The sequence below is a fragment of the Microtus oregoni genome, unplaced genomic scaffold, assembly GCF_018167655.1.
Source record: "Microtus oregoni isolate MIOR12 unplaced genomic scaffold, Mior012 000037F_ref0000500, whole genome shotgun sequence".
Classification (NCBI taxonomy): domain Eukaryota; kingdom Metazoa; phylum Chordata; class Mammalia; order Rodentia; family Cricetidae; genus Microtus; species Microtus oregoni.
This window is the reverse complement of record NW_024543096.1, coordinates 10,515,552-10,538,434: the sequence shown is the minus strand read 5'-3', so window position 1 is coordinate 10,538,434 and position 22,883 is coordinate 10,515,552. Positions and strand designations below refer to the sequence as shown.

Below are 22,883 nucleotides of genomic sequence, written 5' to 3'. Positions count from 1 at the left end.
TAAAACAGTGTGCTGACTAGTTTTTTGACACAGAATATCTGATTGGAAAGTAATCAATCATTAGCTGCATTTGAAAGGATATTATATGTATACAGTCTTGAGCTAAACAATCTCATATATTGGTAATGAGACCTGATCAATAAGGTTCCCAGAAAAAAATCACTAAAAATATTCACATTAAGAGTGCTTATGTATTTGAAAAACTGATCTCATAATCTAGACTCTACTATAAAATAGATTTTGGACTGTATATTTACTGGTAAAATGCAAGCAATTTAAAAATTTTACACAAGGAGGCATAAAATTTATGATAGGATAAAATGTTCAAATTGAAAAATTAAAATAAAGTTTTATTATAACTTCAGTGTCAGTGTAAAATTCCAAGTTATTTTTCCTTTATATTTTATTAGTATTTTGATTCTTCTATGTTGAGTATATTTTAAATGCATTAACCTGTCTAAAAGTTTTCGCAAGTTATTTAATATTTTTTCAATTTTTATAATTATCTTTAAATTAGTTATATAAAACAATAATGAACACACTGAGGTTGTTAAATTGAGAGGGAGAGGAGGCAGACACAGGATGGGCTGGAGAAAGTAGGGAATGATGTAAGCATTATTCTCAAATATGGAATTTTTAAAAAGTAAGTTAATTTTTTTAAGAAAAGAATTCAAAAGTAACATTGAGAGAACATAATTTACATAAGTTTTTAAATGTTTAATAAAATTTTTGTTAACTACAAGTAACAAACTAGCTTTAGAAATTAAATATTTATAAAAATCATATATATGCTACAGATGTAATTTTGTTCTGTTACTGTTTTACTGTTATTAAAGTACTGGATTTTTATAATTACATTTTTTTATTATGTACAAAAATTAAGTCAAACCTTTAGAGATAAAGCCATGTATTTTCTAGAGAAAATTTTCACAATGAAACTGTCATGGCACTGGCATAAGTAAAGATTTTATAGATAGGAAACAAAATAAAATTATATATAAAAACCATTAAAGGGAAAATGACAATATATTCCATATGAGGTTAAAATGATGCCTCTACCATTAAAAAATAATTATGTCCTCTGTTCTTGCAGAGGACATAGTTTCATTCCTATTACACATATAACAGCTAAGAATAATCCTTAAATCTAGTCTAGTTCCAGGTGACCCCACATCTTCTTCTGGATTCTGTGGTCACCATGTAGGCATATGATCTATATATATGCAATTAAAACACACATACACACACTAAACACATCCTTAAAAACAATGTATTTTATTTAATCAAATTTTAAAATAACTGCTCTTTTGAGAATGTGCGCGCGTGTGAGATCCACCTCCCTATACCTCCCGAGTGCTGGGATTAAAGGCGTGAGTCACTGCCGCCCTGCTTGAGAACATATTTTTTTTTTAAGTAAGGCAACAGTTAATCCAATTAAAAAATGAACAAAAACTGAACAGTTAATGAAAGACTACAAAAATAAAACAAAAGTATATTGAACATTCTATAGTTACCAAGAAAAGCAAATAATAAAAATAACAATGGATACTGTAAGGACATGGAAAATTTTAAGAAACTTTGCTTGATCAGGAGCTGGTTAAGGCACTGGGTTCGAGCAATTTTGCAGCATCAAGGGTTAGCTGGAAACAGGAACCTTTGCAAAAGTACAAACCAACTGTCCCAATAGCTAGCCCCCTGTTGGATACCCAGCTTTGTGGTCTAGACAGGAGCAGTAATAACTGCTTGGGGGGAAAGGTGGAAGGCATGCACAGAAACAGAAGGAGCTGCTTAAAGAGGAAAGACGGTGTGCAGAAGTAGTCCATACCCTATACTTAGCAAAATCAACCCCCTTGGCCCTTAGTAAACCTGGCTTGTGGTTTTTGCCTATATATGTCAATCCCAAATGAGGAGTGGGAGCTTTTCCTACTGCAGTGTGTCGTGTGTAGTGGACAGCTCCCAGCTAGCTGGACTACGTGCATATGCACTGAATAAGCCTTGCTTTTGCATTCTGGACTTGACTGGATTCCGATGGTGTCTCTCTGGGGGCCTCAACTTGGGCACGACAGATACAATACCTTAACTAAATTGGCTTAAAGTTAATACACATGACTGTGATGTGCTGACAAGGATGCTGAGGTTCCAGAATGTTCCTACACTGCTGGGAGGAAAAGAAAACAGTCATAAAAGTTGTGAAAACAGATTGGCAGTACCTCACAAATTAAACACAGTGTATGACTCAGTATTTCTACTCTTGGTATTTTTCCAGGAGTTGTGAAAACATATGTCCACATATAGACTTATACATAAATGTACCAGGATTTAACCATAACAGTAAAAAAATGAAAACAACTTAAATATCCATTAAATGAAAGGATAAACAATTACTGTCTACCAATGATATGACAAGGCTTGAATCTCAGAGGATGCCTCACACATAGGCCTTAGGCTCTGGATCGTCACTGTCCAGCTCTCAAGATGAAGAATACAGAGCAGGTGCTTAGATCACAGGGCAGAGCATTCCTCAGTAGATCAATGTTACTGTAAAAGGATGAGGGCAGTGGGTTCTCCTTACTTGCTCTCCTATCTGAAGATATAGTGGCCTCATTCTGGAGTATAAGGCAACAATCTGTCATCTTAGAGCCAAAAACATAATTTGCCAGTGAGTTGACCCTAGATTACCAGGTTTCAAGAGCTAGAACAAATTAAGTTTCGGTTCTAACAAAATTGTACTCTGCCAGAAATTCAGTTTGAAGAAAGCACTGATAACGATCATCATTGTGATTGACCTAAAAAAGCCAATGCTGAACAAATGTAGTCAAGCATAGGAATTGATGGGTACACCATTCATCTCTTCAGATTTCCCAGACTAATCAATGTTTATAAAAAAACAGACTAGTAAATGTCAAATTAAGTGACCAGAACTATAAGGTAATATTTTCCCATGGATGATATCATGATCATGAGGAAGAGCCAGGAAACTGGTTTTCAAAACTCATCAAAATTAAATTAACCACTTGGATAGATACCTCAATAAGATGATCTGAAATTTTACAATCCGTAATTGCTCCCAAAGGTGTATTCATTAAGGGGTTTCCTCATTTATTAGCATTGAGATCTGTTCTATAAATTGATTAATTTATTCTTGACCTTTCCATTTTAAAGCTTCCAGTATTGTTTTATCATCCTCATTCATCATTTCTGATTTTGTTTCTCTCCATGAATTTCCTGAATGAGTCAAATATCCACTAACGAGATCCTTTTCAAAATCCTCAGAACCACTCCTCTGTGGAGACTGATTCCACGACACCCACTTGAAATGCCATTCCCTTAAGAACTCCTTCCCTGAAAGCAACATTGCACGCACAGATATGCAATGACATTTTCTAAGCTTCTGTGTAATAAAAGCCCTATTGACACTGAAACATAGACAATTATGGAAGGAACAAAGAAAAGCTGAACTACCTATTGGCTAAATTGGGATGGCAAATTAAATTATCAAGACCAATGAAAGATACTTTTAAATATTCAAAGCTAAGGTTATCTGTCATAGCAACAAATTCGTGACCCACTTTTTCTCTAATAATTCATTTGTTTATGTAAATCCTGAACATAAATTCTATGATCATGAGAACACACAAAATATAAATCAGACCATATATTAGCAATGCTAATTAAGCCCCATAAGACAGGCACTGTCTTCTGAAATAATGGTAGGAATGGACAAAATAAACAGAAAATGTACCTTAATCATTTGTTTCTGATACAACCTTTTATAGCACTGATTGCCAGTGGATGCATCTGATTTGTCCATTGTCATTTTATTGGTTGGTTATTTAGTAGTGCCATTCATCCCTCTATTCAGTTATCACCATACTTAATAGCCTTTATAGAAACTAAATTCATATTTTCCCTTTAAATGATATAGTCTCTTACTGATTTTACTTTCTTTACTTTCTCCTTACACATGCTACATGCCCCCTGATAACAGAATGGATATCCTGACATTTCATTTATATGATCTTCCTTTCTCTTTTTCTTGATACACATGAAAACAAGAACACATCTTCTGGTCATTTGAGTGTTTATGATGCCTGTATGGTAGGTTGGCTCGTTTTGTGAAACTAGAGAATGAAGTCAAGATCACATTAGTGATAGGCATCTGACCACTGAGACAAATATACACACAATGTCTCCTTTGTTATGATTTTATCGTTAGCACTGATATAAAGCATCCCTCAAATAATGTTGATTAAATGTGTTATCTGATCTTACTTAATTTAAACAAAATTTATTAGAAATCTAGACAACTATTTGTGGCTAGTGAGGTCATGACTCATAGAAGACAATCTACTGCTACTACTTCACTAAACCAGTATAATTTCTCTACTGCCTTCTAAACACTTAGACTCACAAGCTCCTTGTGCTCATAAGCTCTCCCCCGCATTATAGAAGCTTCTTTTTGTAGTAGAAGGAGACGATTACAGAAATTAACAACTAGTCAAAGCACAGAGAGTAAGCAACCCTGGAATCCCATCTCCAACTGAAAGAACTGCAAGATAACTCTTGCACCTAAGGCTCAAAGCATATTCTAGAAGAAGGGATGTAGAGATTGTAAGAGTCAGAGGATCAGGAAGTCCATTGTGAGATTGTACCTTTTATGGAAAAATCTAAACTCATGAAATTCTAACAACTTGATTGCCTAAAGAAGATTGAAACAATTTCAACAATTAACATCCTAATGTAGATGGGAGAAATCACATGGGACCTCACCCCTATGTGAAAAGCTATAAGCAATTGATATCTACTGGAAGAGGAGAATTGCTTTTCCCCAGGAATGAATGCCTGATTGATTTTCCAAAAGCAAGTGATTAGTCTGGGGAATACACACATGCAAGCAACAATGGACAGACTCAGCAGATTGTATTGGTATGTCTATTCCCTTATATGTAACAACAGGATTAAAGAAGAGGACTTGAATTTTGGGGAGGAAGTGTGGAAAGGTAGATATGGAATAAGTAAGAGTGAGGTAAGAATGTAATTATACATTAAATAAATAAAAAAGAAAAATGAATGTTACATTTTAGTTGTTTACAGAGGTAAACCTATGAATAAAAATGTACATATATGATATATACACACATACTGTGGTGAATTAGAACTTAAGAAACTAGTTTTTAAAATATCAAAATTAAATCTTACAGTAAGGAAGTCATTTTTGTTCTTAAGTGTTTGCAACATGAACAACTTAAATGAGTTATTATTCTATTAGTTACCATCTAACTTGAATACTTCTATAAATAGATAAATCTTAAATCACTAATTATGTGAATCAAGATAAAACCATCACTACTAATTATAGGCTCAATGTCCTTGGTTTATGGCTAGAAACCAAATATGAGTGAGTACATCCCATGTTCCTCTTTTTGGGTCTGGCTTACCTCACTCAGGATAGTGTTTTCTATTTCCATCCATTTGCATGCAAAATTCAAGAAGCCCTTGTTTTTTACTGCTGAGTAGTACTCTAATATGTATATATTCCATACTTTCTTCATCCATTCTTCCATTGAAGGGCATCCAGGTTGTTTCTAGGCTTTGGCTATCACAAACAATGCTGCTATGAACATCGTAGAGCATATACTTTTGTTGTATGATAAGGCCTCTCTTGGGTATATTCCCAAGAGTGGTATTGCTTGGTCCAGGGGTAAGTTGATCCCGAATTTCCTGAGAAACCGCCACACTGCTTTCTTTGGTTTCTAGCCATAAACCAAGGACATTGAGCCTATAATTAGTGATCCTAGAGAAGCTAAATAAGGAGAACCCAAAGAAAAACATATAGGCATCCTCCTGAATATTAACCTTCAGCAGGCGATGAAAGGAGACAGAGAAAGAGACCCACATTGGAGCACCGGACATAAATCTCAAGGTCCAAATCAGGAGCAGAAGGAGAGAGAGCACGAGCAAGGAACTCAGGACCGCAAGGGGTGCACCCACACACTGAGACAATGGGGATGTTCTACTGGGAACTCACCAAGGCCAGCTGGCCTGGATCTGGAAAAGCATGGGATAAATCCGGACTCTCTGAACATAGCGGACAATGAGGACTACTGAGAACTCAAGAACAATGGCAATGGGTTTCTGTTCCTACTGCATGCACTGGCTTTGTGGGAGCCTAGGCAGTTTGGATGCTCAACTTGCTAGACCTGGATGGAGGTGGGGGTTCCTTGGACTTCCCACAGGACAGGGAACCCTGATTGCTTTTCGGGCTGAGGAGGGGGGGGGACTTAATTGGGGGAGGGGGAGGGAAATGGGAGGCGGTGGCGGGGAAGAGACAGAAATCTTTAATAAATAAATAAATTTAAAAAAAATAAAATAAAAAATAAAAAAAATTAATTTTTCAAAATGAAAAAAAAAATCCGTCACTACTATTGCAGTGTATGTGTGATTGTATCCTTCTAAGTGTCTGTGCCTTTCTAACAAATTTCAGTAACACCACTGCACCTAAGGACATGTTAGGATTCCTTTCCAGCCACTCAAAATTTTTTAAACTCTCTTCTTTATCCTAGCTTTCAATGTAGAATATAGTAATTCTTTTTACATCAGGTTGAGTTATGATCAGTTAACTTATAGATTTCATGTCTCTTTATTTTTGAAAATTACTTTATTCCTTCTGCTGTCACTTTGCTCCCAACTCTCATGCAGCAGGATAACTCCCCTCCTTCAAGACCTTCAATTGTGAGAACAGCTTTTCCGTTAGCAGTCACTGCTTTCTACTTTGTAATGGGCCTTAATTTAGGAGGCTAGGCTGTGTGATGCTTCAAAACCATGGCCCTTTTGACTGAATTTGTCCATGACTCAGGGCACAGCCCAGTATTTAATAAATAAAAGAAATGTATCACTTGTTTCAATTATTTAGTGATTTCTTTTACTTGTTGAGCTTTTAACATAAATACATCATTTCCCCCTTCCCTTTCCTTCCTCTAAGCCATCCCATATATTTTCCTGATCTCTTCATACCATGCCGTCTTCCTTCATTAATTTTTGTTACATAAAATTGTATGTGTGTATGTATATATTCTTAAATATATAAATACACTTTCCTCAGTCTGTATAGTGTTCCTTTGCTTTTAGGGCTGAGCATTTTATGTTAGATAACCAATTGGTATGCTCTTCCCTGGAAAGACTTTATCTGCTCTCAGCATTCATTAAATGCCTGTAGTTTTTATCTAGGGTTGAGAGCTCCTGCCCTTTCCCCCATCCACTTTATAATGCTTAGTGCTGTTGTCCTCATTCAGTTTTTCTTTAGGCAGCCATGTTGCTGAGAGTTCATGCGTGTATTATTTGACATTAGTAAGAGACACAATATTAGAAAAAACTCACTGATCTTTAGGTCTTACAATTTTTCTGTTCTGCCTTCCACAATGTTCTCTGAGTCATAAGTGAGGAAGATGTTTTGTAGATATATCCTATGGCAACAGTCTTGAGAACTCTGCATCTTTTTTCCCTCTGGTTTTGTGTAATTGTTCCCATTGGTTGTGAAGTGAAGTTTCTTTGAGGAGGGGTGAGACCCACATTTATCTGTGGGTATAACAACAAATATTTATAATGTAGTTAACGGATTATGTTGTTTGTAGGTTCTCTACCAATTCATGATGTCACTAGTCCTGCATAGTAGTCTAAGTTTCCAGTACCAGTCTTAATTTCCTTCTAGCTGAAATGGTCTTAAGTCCAATTAGAGAGTTAGTAGTTACTACACAGGTATGGATGCCCCTAGAGTAGCCATTGGTTTATTGTGTCATCCTGGTCATTGCTGTGGCTGATAGGTATCTTAGTTGGGAAGAACTGTTAGTTGCTTTCTTCCTTAGGAGGCTTTTAGTACCATGAAATCTAGTCCTCAGGTAGGAGGGTTTCAGGCCAGTTCCAGATCAAGGACCCTGAATCCTGGGTTTGAAGTGCATGGTTTCTTTAGCAATATGGTCTTACCTTCCACCTTTGGGAGTCAATCAAGAGCAAAGCAATAGCCTGTAATGTTTTGGGAGTCTCCTGGGCAACCCTCATCAACAACTCAAGAGAGTGCATTTCATGCCTGCTGTTGGTACTTTGGTAATAATATTTGGCTCTTGGAAGAAACATTGTCAGCCCAAATGAGAAAATTTTGTTTAAACTATTTATACATACCTATGCAAAAGCTTACATGTATGATAGTTTGTTTTCTGGCTTTTTATTTGAATGTGTATTCTTTACAGCATGAATCTTTATGGCATTTTCAGAAATCCTGTTATTTTACCCACTGCTACTTCAGCATTTATCACGTCCCTCTTCCTATTTAGAATCCCACATTCTTTCCTTTTCCCAAGTTAGATTTTTTAACAGCACTTCAATGTCATTGCTGATTTTGAACTGTGCTTTCTAAAAATTTACTTACTATTAAGAATTTTACTTAATACTAAATTTACTTAATATTAAAACTTCAGAGTCATGTCAGCAAAGGAAAAACTTTCCTAGGTACGCTTCAACTACCAGCCTTGTGAGGTTAGCAGGAAGACTGCCTTTCATAAGAAATAGGTATCCCAAGACACCACATCATTCAGCAATGTTAGGTCTCAAAGAAACCCAGGACAAATGGCTGAGGAACCAGGACTCTGCAACACATATTGGAGATGCAGAGAGAGACTCAAGGCCAGAATCCTGACTCTGCATCTAGCCATTTGACCTGGGTTTGCTGGAGACTTTACACATACCTTGATCTTAGACTTTCTAGTTTCTGAAACCATAAAAAACAAATCCCCATTGTGTAGGCAACACCAAGCCTGTGTTATTATGGAAGTCCTAACAGACCATGACAATTTCTTACAACTGAGTCTATGTTCTCAAAATAAGATCCAGAAAAAGTACTTTGCTTCACAGAATCATATTTCACATTCAGAGATTTAGAAGTCTGAACTAAAGGCATAAATCAGCAAAGTTGCATGTTTTTGGTACTTGTAGAAAAGACCACTCTAGTTTTGCTGAGTTGGGCTATAGTATTTCTCTGTGACCAAACTAGATGTCTCCTCTGCACAAATGCTAAAGTTAGCATTCTACACTGACACAATACATCAAAAACACTTCTGCTTTCAGTCAAGCAGCAGTTCAAGGACTCCAGCAAAGATGCTGAGTAGCTGATTCTAGAGTTTTCATCAAACATCAGGAAATCCATTCCATGTTAATTCATCAAAAGTGAACCCGTAAGGTCCTCCCCACTGAATAATGGTGGAAAAAGGGCTGAAAATACACATGAACTATCTATACACCAAAAGTAGCAGGCCAATTTTGAAAAGGGGAAGATACTTATAATCTTTCCAAGTGAGAAAGATCATTTTAGCAAGATGTCCAAAACACTCTGAACTAAAACTAATTTTCAGAAATAGTCCATGCCTTCTAAGATTCCTCCAGTTGAACAGTGCCAATTAAATTGCATTTATTTTGAATAATAATCTAAAAAATATTGCATTAAAATTATATTACATCAATTAAAAATGAAAAAACAGATTAATTTATAGATTCAAACATTCAATTTTGTATGTATATATTATAAATATTATTATTAAGCATAGAATCCATTATAATTGAAGGCATAGAACAACCTTGAGCATATTTTGAACTTTGTAATTCACATTTATCATTTTTGAGAAATACATATACGTAGGATTTTGATATCATAAAGAACAGAATAAAAAAGTTGCAGACACCTAAACTCATGCCTTACTTAAAAAATCACCATTTAACATTCATTGTCATATTTGTTTATAATTTGTTGCTGTCTAGTCTTTGAAACTGGTCCTTAAAAAAGAAAATATTAGGTAAAGTGACTTTATAATATTCCTAAAATTATTTTTGCTTGTAACCTGGAGCTAACATTCTAATGGCCTATGAAACGAATGTGGTCATTAATGCATTTTGACTTAACAACTGGCTCTTACAGCAGCTGCTTTAGAAATTATGCAGCTGTCTTATCAAATCTATCTCCAACTGTCTACAGTCCCCACCTGTCTCGCTCTAGTATTTCCTTTCTATGTTATGTGCTTGATCTTTAAAAATGATTGTCTTGTTAAAGCAAAGACTTGGAATTCTACCTAATCTAAATATTCCTCAAATAATTCTTGATACGTCATCAGAGGATACTGGAATGGTAGAAATTGGAAGATATGTTAGAGTTTGGCTAGCTACTGTCATTTCTTCCAAGAAGACACCTATGGCTACAAAACTATAACAACTTCCACACTTTTAAATATACATGAACAGTTCAGCTAAAATGTTCTTCTAACTCTGTAAGACAGATCCCATCTACTGCGATTTTCCTGTTTTGTTGTGCACCAGCACCTCTTTCTCCATGACCACTCACCCCTCAGTGCAGGCAGCAGGGATCTCTCCTTCTTGTCATCACATTTATTACACTCGCTGAAGTACAGGAGTAAGAAGACGTCAACCAGGACCCACATCAGCGATGTGGCCAGGACCACCTTGCAGTAGACAAATCTCCTCATGCTGGATTTCTAGTTATATCGGAGACTGAAGACGAATGTTCCTGAGATAAATCCAAGCCAAAGAGCTGAACTCCAGGACAAAAGCAGGATGCATCCCACTATATTAGAATAAAAAAAAGAGAAAGAATTGTTGTTATGATACAGGAAGGTTTTGCACAGAGGAGCTAGAATACAAAATAAATGACTTAGTTCATTCTCCCAGATATGTCAGCATCCAGGTCCTCAAATGCAAAACTAAAACCCTCACAGGCTTTACCTTTCCAGGTCACTAAGATTTTGACATATGGTCCATGAACTCTCACAGCTCTGCTGATTGGGACTTTGGCAAACTATTTGATTTTTATCAAGTGGTGTTGACTCTACCTTATACTTCATTATGCTGTCCTCTATATCACTAGGATGCCAAGGAGCACAATTCAAATTTGCCTTGACAGAGTTCTTTTAGTAAGACAATATTATATTGCAACTGTGAAGTAAGTTAAGAATAGCTCTTCTAAAGATTTGCTAGGGTTAAGTGTGATCAAGTTTACAATGGATTTCAAGTAATAGCTAACAACTAAAAATTATTTTGAGAAACAATTAATAATTAGCCAGAGGGTAGTGGCAGTGATGTATGCCTTTAATCCTAGCAATAGAGACGCACAGACAGGCAAATCTCTGCATTCAAGGCCAGCCTGGTTAACAATGTGAATTTCAGGACAGTCAGAAACCTTTGAAAACAAACCAAAAGAAGGTTTTAAAAGAAGGCTCTTAGATGATTAGATGATCAATTTATAAGCTATTTATGAAATAAATTAGTATTTGCTAGTCCTAAAATTATGTGGTTTACATTGAACGATGCACAGGAGATGTATATCATAGTATATAATGTGTATTTGAACTATTTATCAGTGAGAAACAACATATTGATGAAAAATAAACAGAAAAAATATGCATTGTAAAAGGAAAAATAAAAGAGGTATAAAATTTTTCAGAAGCATCCAAAGAAATATAAATTAATGCTTTAAACATATTTGTTTATGTATATTGCATTGAGGATAACTGTGCAACTAGTTTCTGTGTAACAAACACATCAGATCAAAAATAATCTGATATCACTTGCTGCATTTAAAATAGCATCAAGTGTGAATCTGAATGGCAGTGGTAGTGGTGAGAAAATGAGAGTTATAGAGAGAGGGAAAATTCTAATTAGGATATCTTGTGTTGGAGGAAAATCTATTTTCAATAAAAGGAAAAATTACCAATCAAGTAGAGAGTCCTCGATTAGCATGTGCAAGGACCTAGGTTCAATTTCCAGTACCACAAATAAATGAATAAATATCAAGTAAAGTACAAATTGCTAGATGTAAGCAAGATAAATAACATAGTTTAGGCAGAGATACTTTAGGTGAATAATATTAAATACAAAGATAATTGATATACTTCATAACCATGTTTCAAAATAGTAACAAAAAGTGCAATTTTCTAAAGTAAAGAGCTTTTTAAATTTATACAACTGGTTTAGTCGAATAAGACAACAGAAATGTTGCCAGTGACAATCAATGGAAACTAGTAACAATCAAACTCAAAATCCACAAAATGAAAGTAAAACCTAAGTAGAGCAAAAATTCTAATCTCTTTCCTTCTTTTTTCTTTCATTTTCTTTATATCCTTGTCCTTCCTTCCTTCCTTCCTTCTTTCTTTCTTTCTTTCTTTCTTTCTTTTTGGTTGTTGTTGTCTCTGTGCATGCGTGCGTGAGTACACATGCGTGCATGCCTGTGTGCGTGTGTTTTGTTTTTTTGAGACAGGGCTTCTCTTTCTAACAGCCCTGGCTTTCCTAGAACTCTCTCATAGACTAAACTGCCCTCAAACTCTCAGAGATCTACCTACCTCTGCTTCTAAATACTGGGATTAAAGGCACGCACTACCACTGTCTGACTAAGATTGTAATCTCAATAACAACACAAAATTTATATTTATTCAGAGAAATATGAATAAATATTTGCAAAAGGACATAGATGGATAACATGTACAAATTCAAAAGGTGCATAATATTTGGAGTTCGCTTTTTCTTGAAAAGAACAAAGTTGGAATACAAATTATCTAGTGCATTTCCCTTCTATTTTATTTGTATATAAAAACGAAAGCTAAATATTAGAACTCAGCCTCCAGTCCTAGTAACCAGGGCACAACTCTCCTACTTGCATTCCTACCACTATCTGTTTCTAAACCTGTGATAGGAAACATGTGATTCTATAAATTTGTTTCTCTTTCCTTGACTCTAAGATAAAATTCACAACTTCATTTTGTTGTGTTAAAAAAATAACTTACCAAAAAAAAAGGTGTATATAACAACAATACCTACTGAATCAGCTCTGCTTCCCTAGCAGAGAAACCTTACAGGAAATGATCTAAGGACAAGAGGAGCACTGGGAAAATATGACTTTAGGAATTGTGCCTCTCTGTGCACATCATTTTTATTGATAACATCTTCTCTTCCCTATCTGCCTCGCAAAATGTTATGAGGTTCAGGCAAGATGAGGGAGAATTTTTTTAAAGTATGAGTATTACTGCAAAAAATCTGAAATAAGTTAATATTAAATATTAAAATCCCTAAGATAAGTCATTTCCTAATAAGAGTCTGGAACGGAGGTTTTGAAGAATTTAATTTTAACTTCAGTTATGATAGAAAGTCAAATCATGCCCTATTACTCCTTCAGGAATTATTCACATTGTCGTACTTCCACAGCCTCTTCAATCTGCCCTGCAAGACCCTAGCACTGAGAGGAGTCCAACTCAACCATTGCAGTGGTAAAATGTAGCTGCTGGATATTCTTGTCTAGTTATGAGCACTCTAACTGTATCTATTTTCAGTTTTTAATTCTGCATGTAACTTAACTCAATCTCTACCTGGAAGCAGCCTTTTAATCCTGTAGTCCATATGAAATAATTGCCTCGTGTGTGTCTTCTAATACTCCTTATAAAAACAAGCCTGATCAAGTGGAAAGATGACAATGTGCATAACAACTAACCAACATAAGCAAAGCTGGTACCCTGGGTTTATTTAAGAGAATCAGCATCCGCGTTATGTTTTTTATTCTAATAAGCTTCTACTTCTCTGCATGTATTGTTTTGTTTCCTAGGGAAAGAAGAAAGGAAAGTTCCGCAGCATCTCTGACTGACTGATCCAGCAGGGAGCATTAGCAATCTGTACAAAAAGGTTCATCTGGCTGTTTTCCTAAGTAGTTCAAAGATCTTTTAGTATGATTATTTCCCGGTTGATTTTTAATTATTTATTTTTCTTTAAGAAAAATTGAGACAGATATATCCTCTGTGGGCCTTGATCTTACAATCCTCTTGTCTCAACCTCTTGAGTGCAGAGATTTAAGGTACACAACAAACTCCATGCATAGCAGCATTTTGCTTTGTCAGGTATTTCTCTAGGGAGGAAGCTTTTAAATAAATCCCATTCCTTTCTTTCTTGCCACATAAATAATATTTTACAAGATATTATTGGACTTTTACTTAGAAACATTCAGTATTTTCCTACCTTTACTATAAAATAAAATCTAGATAAAATATAAGGGAGTCAGCAACAATTGTATTATGGTAAGAAGAAAAGGCTTGTGAGGGGTTAGTTGCTTGGTTTTGTTTTTCAACCAGAGGGCTATTATTTCCCTGGGGAATCTAGCTTAGTTGCTATTAGGCATTTTTTATTGGTAGGCAGATATTCTCTTTAATAGAAAATTGCATAATGAGAGAAATTTTTTCAATCTATTTTATGAGGCTGTACTTAATGTTGTCAAAGTATTCTAGAAGCTAGTTTGAGAGTGCTGAAAGAGCTTCCAGAAGTTTCAGGCACTGTTCAAACTATTAATGTTGTAGATAACTAAAAAAGTGCTGTGAATGAACATGACATTGTTCATTTTTTTTCTTTAGAGACCCATAAATACAGTTACTAGGAATCAAAATGTATGCTCTTTTAGATCCAGATATGATTGCCTTGAAAGGAAAAAAAAAACTTAATACACATTGGGAGAATCTACTCACAGGCAAATTCAAAAGTCTTTATAAAAATATGTATCATATTAAAAGGTATATATTCAGATTCAAGGAGGACAGCAAAGGTAAAATTAAACACAACTTTTGGGTGAAGATTGTGGAATAGAAGGAAAGATGTTTTCTCACTTGTATTTGAACAAAGGAGAAATAGGTTATAGCATTTAATTCAACCAATAAGAAACAGTCTAGCAAAAGTTGTGTGTGTCTCTGGATCTGAGTTACCTCACTTAATGTGATGTTATCTAGCTCCATTCATTTGCCTGCAAATCTCAAGATGCCATTACTTTTTTTTCTGCTATGTAGTGCTCCATTGTATAAATGTACCGCATTTTTTTTTATCCATTCTTCCATGGAGGGGCATTTAGGTTGTTTCCAGGTTCTGGCTATGACAAACAATGCTGCTATGAACATAGTTGAACACATGTCCTAGTGGAACGATTGAACATCCATTGAGTATATACCCAAAAGTGGTATTGCTGGGTCTTGAGGAAGGTTGTTTTAATTTTCTGAGAAATCACCTTACTGATATACAAAGTGGCTGTACCAGTTTGCACTCCCACCAGCAATGAATGAATGTTCCCTTTACCCTACTCATAAGTGGCTTTTACACATAAAGCAAAGAAACGCCAACCTACAATTCACAATCCCAGAAACCTAGATAACAATGAGAACCATAAGACATGGATCTAATCTACATGGGAAGTAGAAAAAGACAAGATCTCCTGAGTAGACTGGGAGGATGGGGAGCATGGGAGATGATAGAAGGGGAGGGGAGTGGAAGGAAGGAGAGCAGAGAAAAATGTATAGCTCAATAAAATTAATTAAAATTTTTTAAATAAGGTTTTTGTGTGTGTCTTTACACTTTCACTTGATTTTTTTCTGTCTACAAAGCATAAGCAATAGCAGCTATTACAAAAGACTGAGATAAATATAAAATGATTAAGGCATGTAAAACTTGCAAAGTTGCATGTGACTTGGGAGGAACCCAACATATATTAGCTAGAAGTATTATTAATAACAGTAATATTTTCAGAATTACCATCATGTCAAGGAAAAGGCATTAAGACACACATGAACCCTTGAAGATACAATGCATCTCCAGTATGTGAATGTTTAGGGACTTGAAATATAAAGCCATTATAAGGCAGAAATATTACCTTTAATAAATGTATCCTCTGAAGGGGTATGAATTATACAGATTTTATGATACTAAAACCTCATTAGAATTTGTGCACTTGAGATCTGTGTATTTTACTTTTAGAAAAATTAAACTTCATTTGTAAAGTAAAAACATATCATATCTAAGTATAAAGATTCTCTAATACATCAAATTTTGTTTTATCAAAGAATTTATATAAGATATAAAAGAGTTCCTTTTATTTACAGCCCCTTTCATCTCATCCTGGACTTTGGATGTTTCCCAAATATGCCAATTGTTAGCATGAGCACTTACTCTTAGCTCAAGTTAGAGATAAGTTGATGGATCCCTTGCTCTTATTCCCTATCAACACACAAAAAATAACACATATCCTCTTCCTATGACCTCATATTTTAAGTATCTATCTATGATATATTTAAAAACTGATTTTCCCATTGTATCTTGATACAAGACAAACTACATAAAAACAGGATTTCATATCTCTCTTCCATGTTCTTATTTACTCTAAAATACTAAAACCTATTCAAAATATTTTAAAATCTCTAATACTTGTCACTATAGAAAAAATGATCTCACTACTCCCACAGCTAAAAAGTTATATGCTGAAGTCTTAACATCACAGTTGATGTAGGAAGAGAAATGAACACAAACAGGCATGCCCACAGTAACGGTCACAAGAAAATACAGTCTGAAGAGAGCCATGTAACAGACACGTAGAAAACTCCAAAAGGGCTAGTGATAAAGCTCAGCTAGCTGGCCACCAAAAGTGATGACCTAATGTTTCTCCTCGGACCCGCATATATGATGAGAACAGAGAACCGAATCCTGCAAGTTCTTTCCTGGCCATACATATTCCAAGGAACATGAGCCCACCCCAACCTCTCACACACTAAAACATATAAATTTAATTTTAAATATGTAAAAGAAATCTCTAAGAACAAATAAATTCTAGCAGTACAAATTTCTATTGCTTAAGTCACTCAATCGGTTATACATTATAATAGAAGCCCCACCAAATTAATAGCCCAATTATCCAAATTTCCCCAGTCCTTCTCCAATAAATAAATAGGTAAACATGGGTGCTTTCCATTCTGTGATTAACACTGACCAAAACAACTGGGGATATATTAGCTTATCAGACTTACAGATTATAGTTCTTAATTGAGGGAGGTCAAGGCAAGGACTCAAGGTAAGAATAAGGCAGGAACTAAAGGAGAAACTATGGGAAAAATACTTACAAGTCTACTTCCTCTGACTTGTTCTGCTTGTTTGGTTATATATATATAGGACTACACAGGATTGGTAACAACCATAGTGGACTGGGCTCCTGCACATCAATCATTAATCAAGAAAACACCCAACAAACTTGCCTCCAGGCCAACCTGATGGAAGCAATTCCTCAAATGAGGTTCCCGATTCCCAGATGACTCTTTCTCCTTTTAAGTTGCCTTTCTCATTGATTCTAAATCTATGAGCCCACACCACAGTGAACGTTCCTTGCTTCACAGCAATATCTCGGCAATTCACATACAATTCAATCTGCCCTTAGGCAATTTCCCACCTCTTTTCCCATCCTCCTACTGCCGCCCAACTCATCACTGTGCTTCTAAGTTGGCAGACCAGATTAAACAAAGCCAGAAGAATTTTTTATACTGCCAGAATGAATGTGTCTACTTGCTTACTTCTATCACCAACCGTGAAATTTGCAAGTACAACTGTTTCAATGGATTAAGTGTCCTTTCAGGGTAAAATACATCCATTCTTACATATTCAAATATTTTATTGATGTACTTGTCTTGTCTGATTCAGTTTATCTACTATAAAGAGCCTTTGTCACTAAATAAAGATCCTAACATTAACAGTTATATTTAGACAAATTTTTTAACCCATATCCCCCTTCAACTGCAACTATATTCTTCTGTTTATATTTATTTTGGCACTATGACCTGAAGGAAAGCATATAAGCAGATTTCAGACCCTAACTTTGTGTGAGCGTCTTGTGCTTATATTGAAAATGTACAGTATTAACTGTGATTTGTCCTAAAATTCTTGTGATATTTTCAATGCTTCATCTGAGTAGAGATGCAGACAGGAAACTCCCTGGGCGATAGGAAACAGCGTGCGGCTATGATGCCATTAGTTGTCCCTTTATTCTGACTTACAAGTAGTTAGTGTATTTACCCCTTTGATTTCAGATCCAAAATTCACCTGGCATTGAATTGAGTAACTTGGGTGAAAAATGTTCCTAATTACTAATCTGTGAACTCAACATGGGACTGCAATCTCAAAAGACCTGCTTCATTATATGATTTTTTTATTGTGGTTTTCACCCCTTCCCCGTGTGGGTTATTCTAGAGCATCATGTAAAAAAATCCTCTAAGGGAGATCTGCTGCTTCATAAATATGCCAGTTGTCTCATAAATAGTCACAAAAGTTTCTTAAAAACCACAAAACCAAATTTACCAATCGGCAATTCCTCCTTCAAGTGTCTAGTCAGTCTCTCTTAGAAGATTTACTTTTTCCCTTTACTAAATAATATTGTACTTTTACTTTCTGTGTCTCTCAGCTGAATTTTTCCCTTCAAGAATATAATGAGGAAGATATCAACACAGTAATGTGAAAATATATCCTGTGACAGTACGCTTTAAGAAAGATCAATGTATAACTACCATGTGCATTTCACTATCATCTCATTCTCTTTTAAATCAAACAGGTTGAGCACCTGCTATGGTAAGAATATCTTAATTATTTCTAATTATGTTGGCCAATTTTAATATTCAACTCAGTCATTCACTGTCTTCCATAATCATCAGCAACACATGCTATATCTTAGCAAAAAGGACTTGGTATAGCTCCATCAAGTGAGAACACTTGCAATACAAGCATAAGTACCTGAATCTGATGCCCAGTACTCTTTAAATAGTCAGGCATACTGCCTGTGGAGTCGGGAACTAGAACTGAGGTTACAGAAGACTGTGGCTACCATGTAGGTACAGGGAATTTAACCTGGGTTCTCTGGAAGAGCAGCAAGTGTTCTTAACCACCTAGCCACTTCTTTAGTCTCTCTTCCAATCCCTAATTCTTTTTGTCAAATCAACCATCTAGAAATTGTTCTTGTCTTCTGCTTCACAATTCTCTATTTCTGTTACTTTCTCTCATTTATCTCCCACAATATTTTCACTCACCTATAACTCAGGATAGGCAGAAAGTCCCTTTTATGGGAGATTATGCATCTTGATTTATGTGAACAAGTACTTGTGACTGATGTATTTATATCAATAAATTTTGCTGAGAATTCAGATTTTTTTTTCTTCAAATTGATACTTTCCATTAAATCTTTCTTAGCCTGAAAAAAAAAAGCCAGGCATAGCCGCCCATGTGGCTCAGTCTATTTAAATTGCTTCCCCGGAAATATTCCCCCCTCCGTGGATGCATTCATAGCTTCTTCGTTCCCCCTTGAGGCCACCCAAGAGTGCAGGAATCCCATTAAACCTGGATATTTTTTAATTTGCCTTTTGTGATTTGGCTTGATTGGGATTTTTGCATCAGCAGAGAGCTTGCGGTAGGAAAATTCCTAACCAACAGCAGTCTTGGAGCTGAGTCAGCTGGAGCCTAGAAGACAAGTTGTTTGTGTTGCAGAATTCAAATCCAGAGAAGTTGTCCAAGTTTCTTACAGGATCCCAGAATTGTTAGTGGATCCCAGACTTTGAATATTGTGTTATTAACACTGTTGGGAGTTTGGTTTTGCTTTGATCTGATAGTGACTGTGCCCTGGATCCTTTCTACTGAAGTAAGAAAGTATTTAACTTAATTTTGGTTTTTACAAGAGTACACAGTTCAAAGATTTTGAACTTTTAAAAGATATTTTGTTGAGCATGGCATCCCACCATAGGGAATAGGTTCCAAACAGCTAGCTCATGTACCAAGGATAGAATCCAGTCCTACTGTCAGGGGCCGCTCAAATAGTCCAAGCTTCACCACTGTCTCCCACATATGGAGGGCCTAGTTCTGTTCCATTGAAACTCCACAGATGTCAATCTGGAGTTCAAGAGGGGATGGGGGGGCAGTTGGGGAGGCAAGGCAGGGCAGAAGGGGGGTGTAAGAGAGAACTATAATGGAAAAGTAAAATTAAAAAATAAAATAAAAAGAGATTTTTGTCCTTGTTTTTATAGGGGAGAGAGAGAGAGAGAGAGAGAGAGAGAGAGAGAGAGAGAGAGAGATTTAGGATTTTTAAAGAGGTGGATATTTTAAAGGGAATGAACTTGAACTTTAATGCGTTTGAATTTGCAAAGAATGTGAGACTTGAACAATCTCCCTACACTGCCAACCACCCCCCAGGGCATCTGAAACCACCAGAGTCTTGGCCCCTCCTACACTTATAGAGAGAAGCCCCAAGACAACAGGGAGCAGCCTCCCTCAACCTCAACAATCTCCCATGGTTTCTGTGACCACTAGGGCATTGGGCCTGCCCCCACCTGGAGAAATGAGTGTCTGGCTTGTCAAGTGGGGTACCCTACTTTCTAAGCCATAGTCCCTGAGGCACATCCCTAGCCCAATTCCCACTCACTGGAGCCCAGGAGACCATACTTCCAACTAACCTCACAGCATCTACAACCCCCAGGGCATTGGCCCTGCCTACACCTGGAGAAGTTTCAGAGTCTTACCAACTTCCACCAGAGGCACAGAACCACCTGCACCTGGAGGAAGAGACACCACAAGTTTGGGTCATAGGCCCTAACTGCACCAATTGTAGGAAGAGGAACCCCCTGAAGCACAGACTCCACATTCACCCCCTGGAGGAAGAGATGGGCAGAAGGCAGTGTAAGAACACATTCAACCACAAAAAGATCAATATGGCACCCCAGGAATTAATGGTTCTACACCAGTAAGACCTGAACATACCAACATAGACAAACCAAAATAAAACAACCTTAAACAATGAGTTTGTGAAGATGGTCGAGGCCTTCAAAAAGGAAATAAAAAATTCCCTTAAAGAAGTGGTTGAAAAGACAAGCAAAAAAGGGCAGTCCTATTAGAATTAAACTTTATTTCTCAATGGAAACTCTGAAAGGCAGAGGGTCCTGGATAGACATTCTGCAGACACTGAGAGATCACAGATGCCAACCCAGACTACTATACCCAGCAAAGCTTTCAATTACCATAGGCAGAGAAAACAAGATAGTCCATTACAGAACCAGATTTAAACAATACCTAGCCAAACCCAGCCATACAGAAAGTACTAAAAGGTAAACTCCAAAGCAAGAAAGCTAACTACACCCAGAAAAACACAGATAACAGATAATCTCACACTAACAAATCCCAAAGAAGATAAACACAAACACATTATCACCTCCAACAAAAAAAAAACAAAAATAATAGCTACTAACACTCATTGATCATTAATATGTCTTAGTATCAATGGTCTCAATTCACCTATAAAAAGATACAGGCTGACAGAATGGATATGGAAACAGGATCCACCTGGTGTGGGACAAGTGTCTATATTCTGTCAATTATGTTTTAAATAAACACTGATTGGCCTGCAGCCAGGCAGGATGAAACAACCAGACAGGAAGTACAGGCAGGTCAATGAGAACAGGAGAATTCTGGGAAGGAGGAAGCCCATTACTCGCCAGTCCTGACCAGACACTGAAGAAGCAAGATGTGACCTACCCCACTAAAAAAGGTACTGAGCCTTGTGGCTAACACAAATAAGAATAATGGGTTAATAATATAAGTTATAAGAGTTAATAAGAAGCCTGAGCTAATGGGCCAATCAGTTTATCATTAATATAGTCCTCTGTGTTATTTCTTTGGGACTAAACAGCTGTGGGACCTGGTGGGATGACAGAAACCAGGAGGGATAGAAACCCTGACAACATCCACCCTTCTGTTTCATACAAGAAACACACCTCAACTTCAAATACAGATATTACCTCAGAGTAAAGTGTAGGGAAAAGATTTTTAATCAAATGTACCTAAGAAACAAGCTGTTGTAGCTATTCTAAAATCTAACAAAATAGACTTCAAACTAATTAAATCAAAAGAGATAAAGAAAGGCATTTCATATTCATCACAGGGAAAATCCATCAAGAAAAAAATCTCAATTCTGAACATCTATGCTCCAGCTACAAGAGCACTGACATTTGTAAAAGAAAGATTAATAAACCTCAAACCACACATTAAACTCCACACACTAATAGTAAGAGTGCTCAACATCCCACACTTACCACTGGACAGGCTGCCAGAAAGAAACTTAAGAGAGAAATAAAGGAACTAGCAGAAGTTATGACTGAAATGTACTTAACAGACTATAGAACATTCCACCTAAACACAAAAGAATTTGCCTTCCTTTTAGAACCTGATAGAACCTTCTCAAAAATTGACCACATACTCTCTAACAAAGCAAACATCAACAGATAACAAAATGGAATAACCCCCTTGATCACCATGGCTTAAAGTTAGAATTCAACAACAACACTAACTGCAGAAAACCCACAAAGTAGCAGAAATTGAATAGTATTCAACTGAATCACATCTGGGTCAAGGAAGAAATAAAGAAAGAAACTAAAGACTTCCTAGAAATCAATGAAAATGAATACACAACATACCCAAAAGTACAGAACACTTTGAAAGCAGTGCCAAGAGGAAAGTCCATAGAATAAGTGCCTCCATAAAGAACTTTGAGAAATTTCACACTAACGACTTAACAGCACACCTGAAAGCTCTAAAACAAAAAGAAGCAAACTCACCCAGGTGGAGTAGATGGCAGAAAATAGTAAAATTGAGGTCTGAAGTCAATAAAATAGAAACAAAGAAAGCAATACAAAGAATCAATGAGACATAGAGTTGATTCTTTGAGAAAAATCAACAAGATAGACAAGCCCTTACCTGAACTAGCCAAAAGGCAGAGAGAGAATATCAAAATTAATGAGATCATAAATAAAAAGGACATAATAGAAACAGAGGAAAACCAGAGAATCATCAAAAACCTGTACTTAAATGAGCCATGGTGGTATATGTCTTTAATCCCAGCACTTAGAAGGCAGAGGCAAGGTGATCTTTGTGAGTTTGAGGCCAGCCTAGTTTACAAGAGCTAAAGGATAGGTACCAATACTGCACAGATAAACCCAGTCTCAAAAAACAAAACCAAACCAAAC

The 22,883-nt window shown here is 36.2% G+C and overlaps 1 protein-coding gene across 3 annotated transcripts in view; it reads right to left on the bottom strand.

Annotated features, from left to right (window-relative positions):
* Galnt13 (polypeptide N-acetylgalactosaminyltransferase 13) overlaps positions 1 to 22,883 on the bottom strand; it is a 475,135-nt gene that overhangs the window by 403,316 nt on the left and 48,936 nt on the right. For all 3 annotated transcript variants that reach the window (XM_041631595.1, XM_041631593.1, XM_041631594.1), the window contains one exon: positions 10,382 to 10,621. In XM_041631595.1, coding sequence (XP_041487529.1) covers positions 10,382 to 10,523 — 142 coding nt within the window. In that variant the 5' untranslated portion in view covers positions 10,524 to 10,621. The remainder of the gene's footprint in view (positions 1 to 10,381; positions 10,622 to 22,883) is intronic.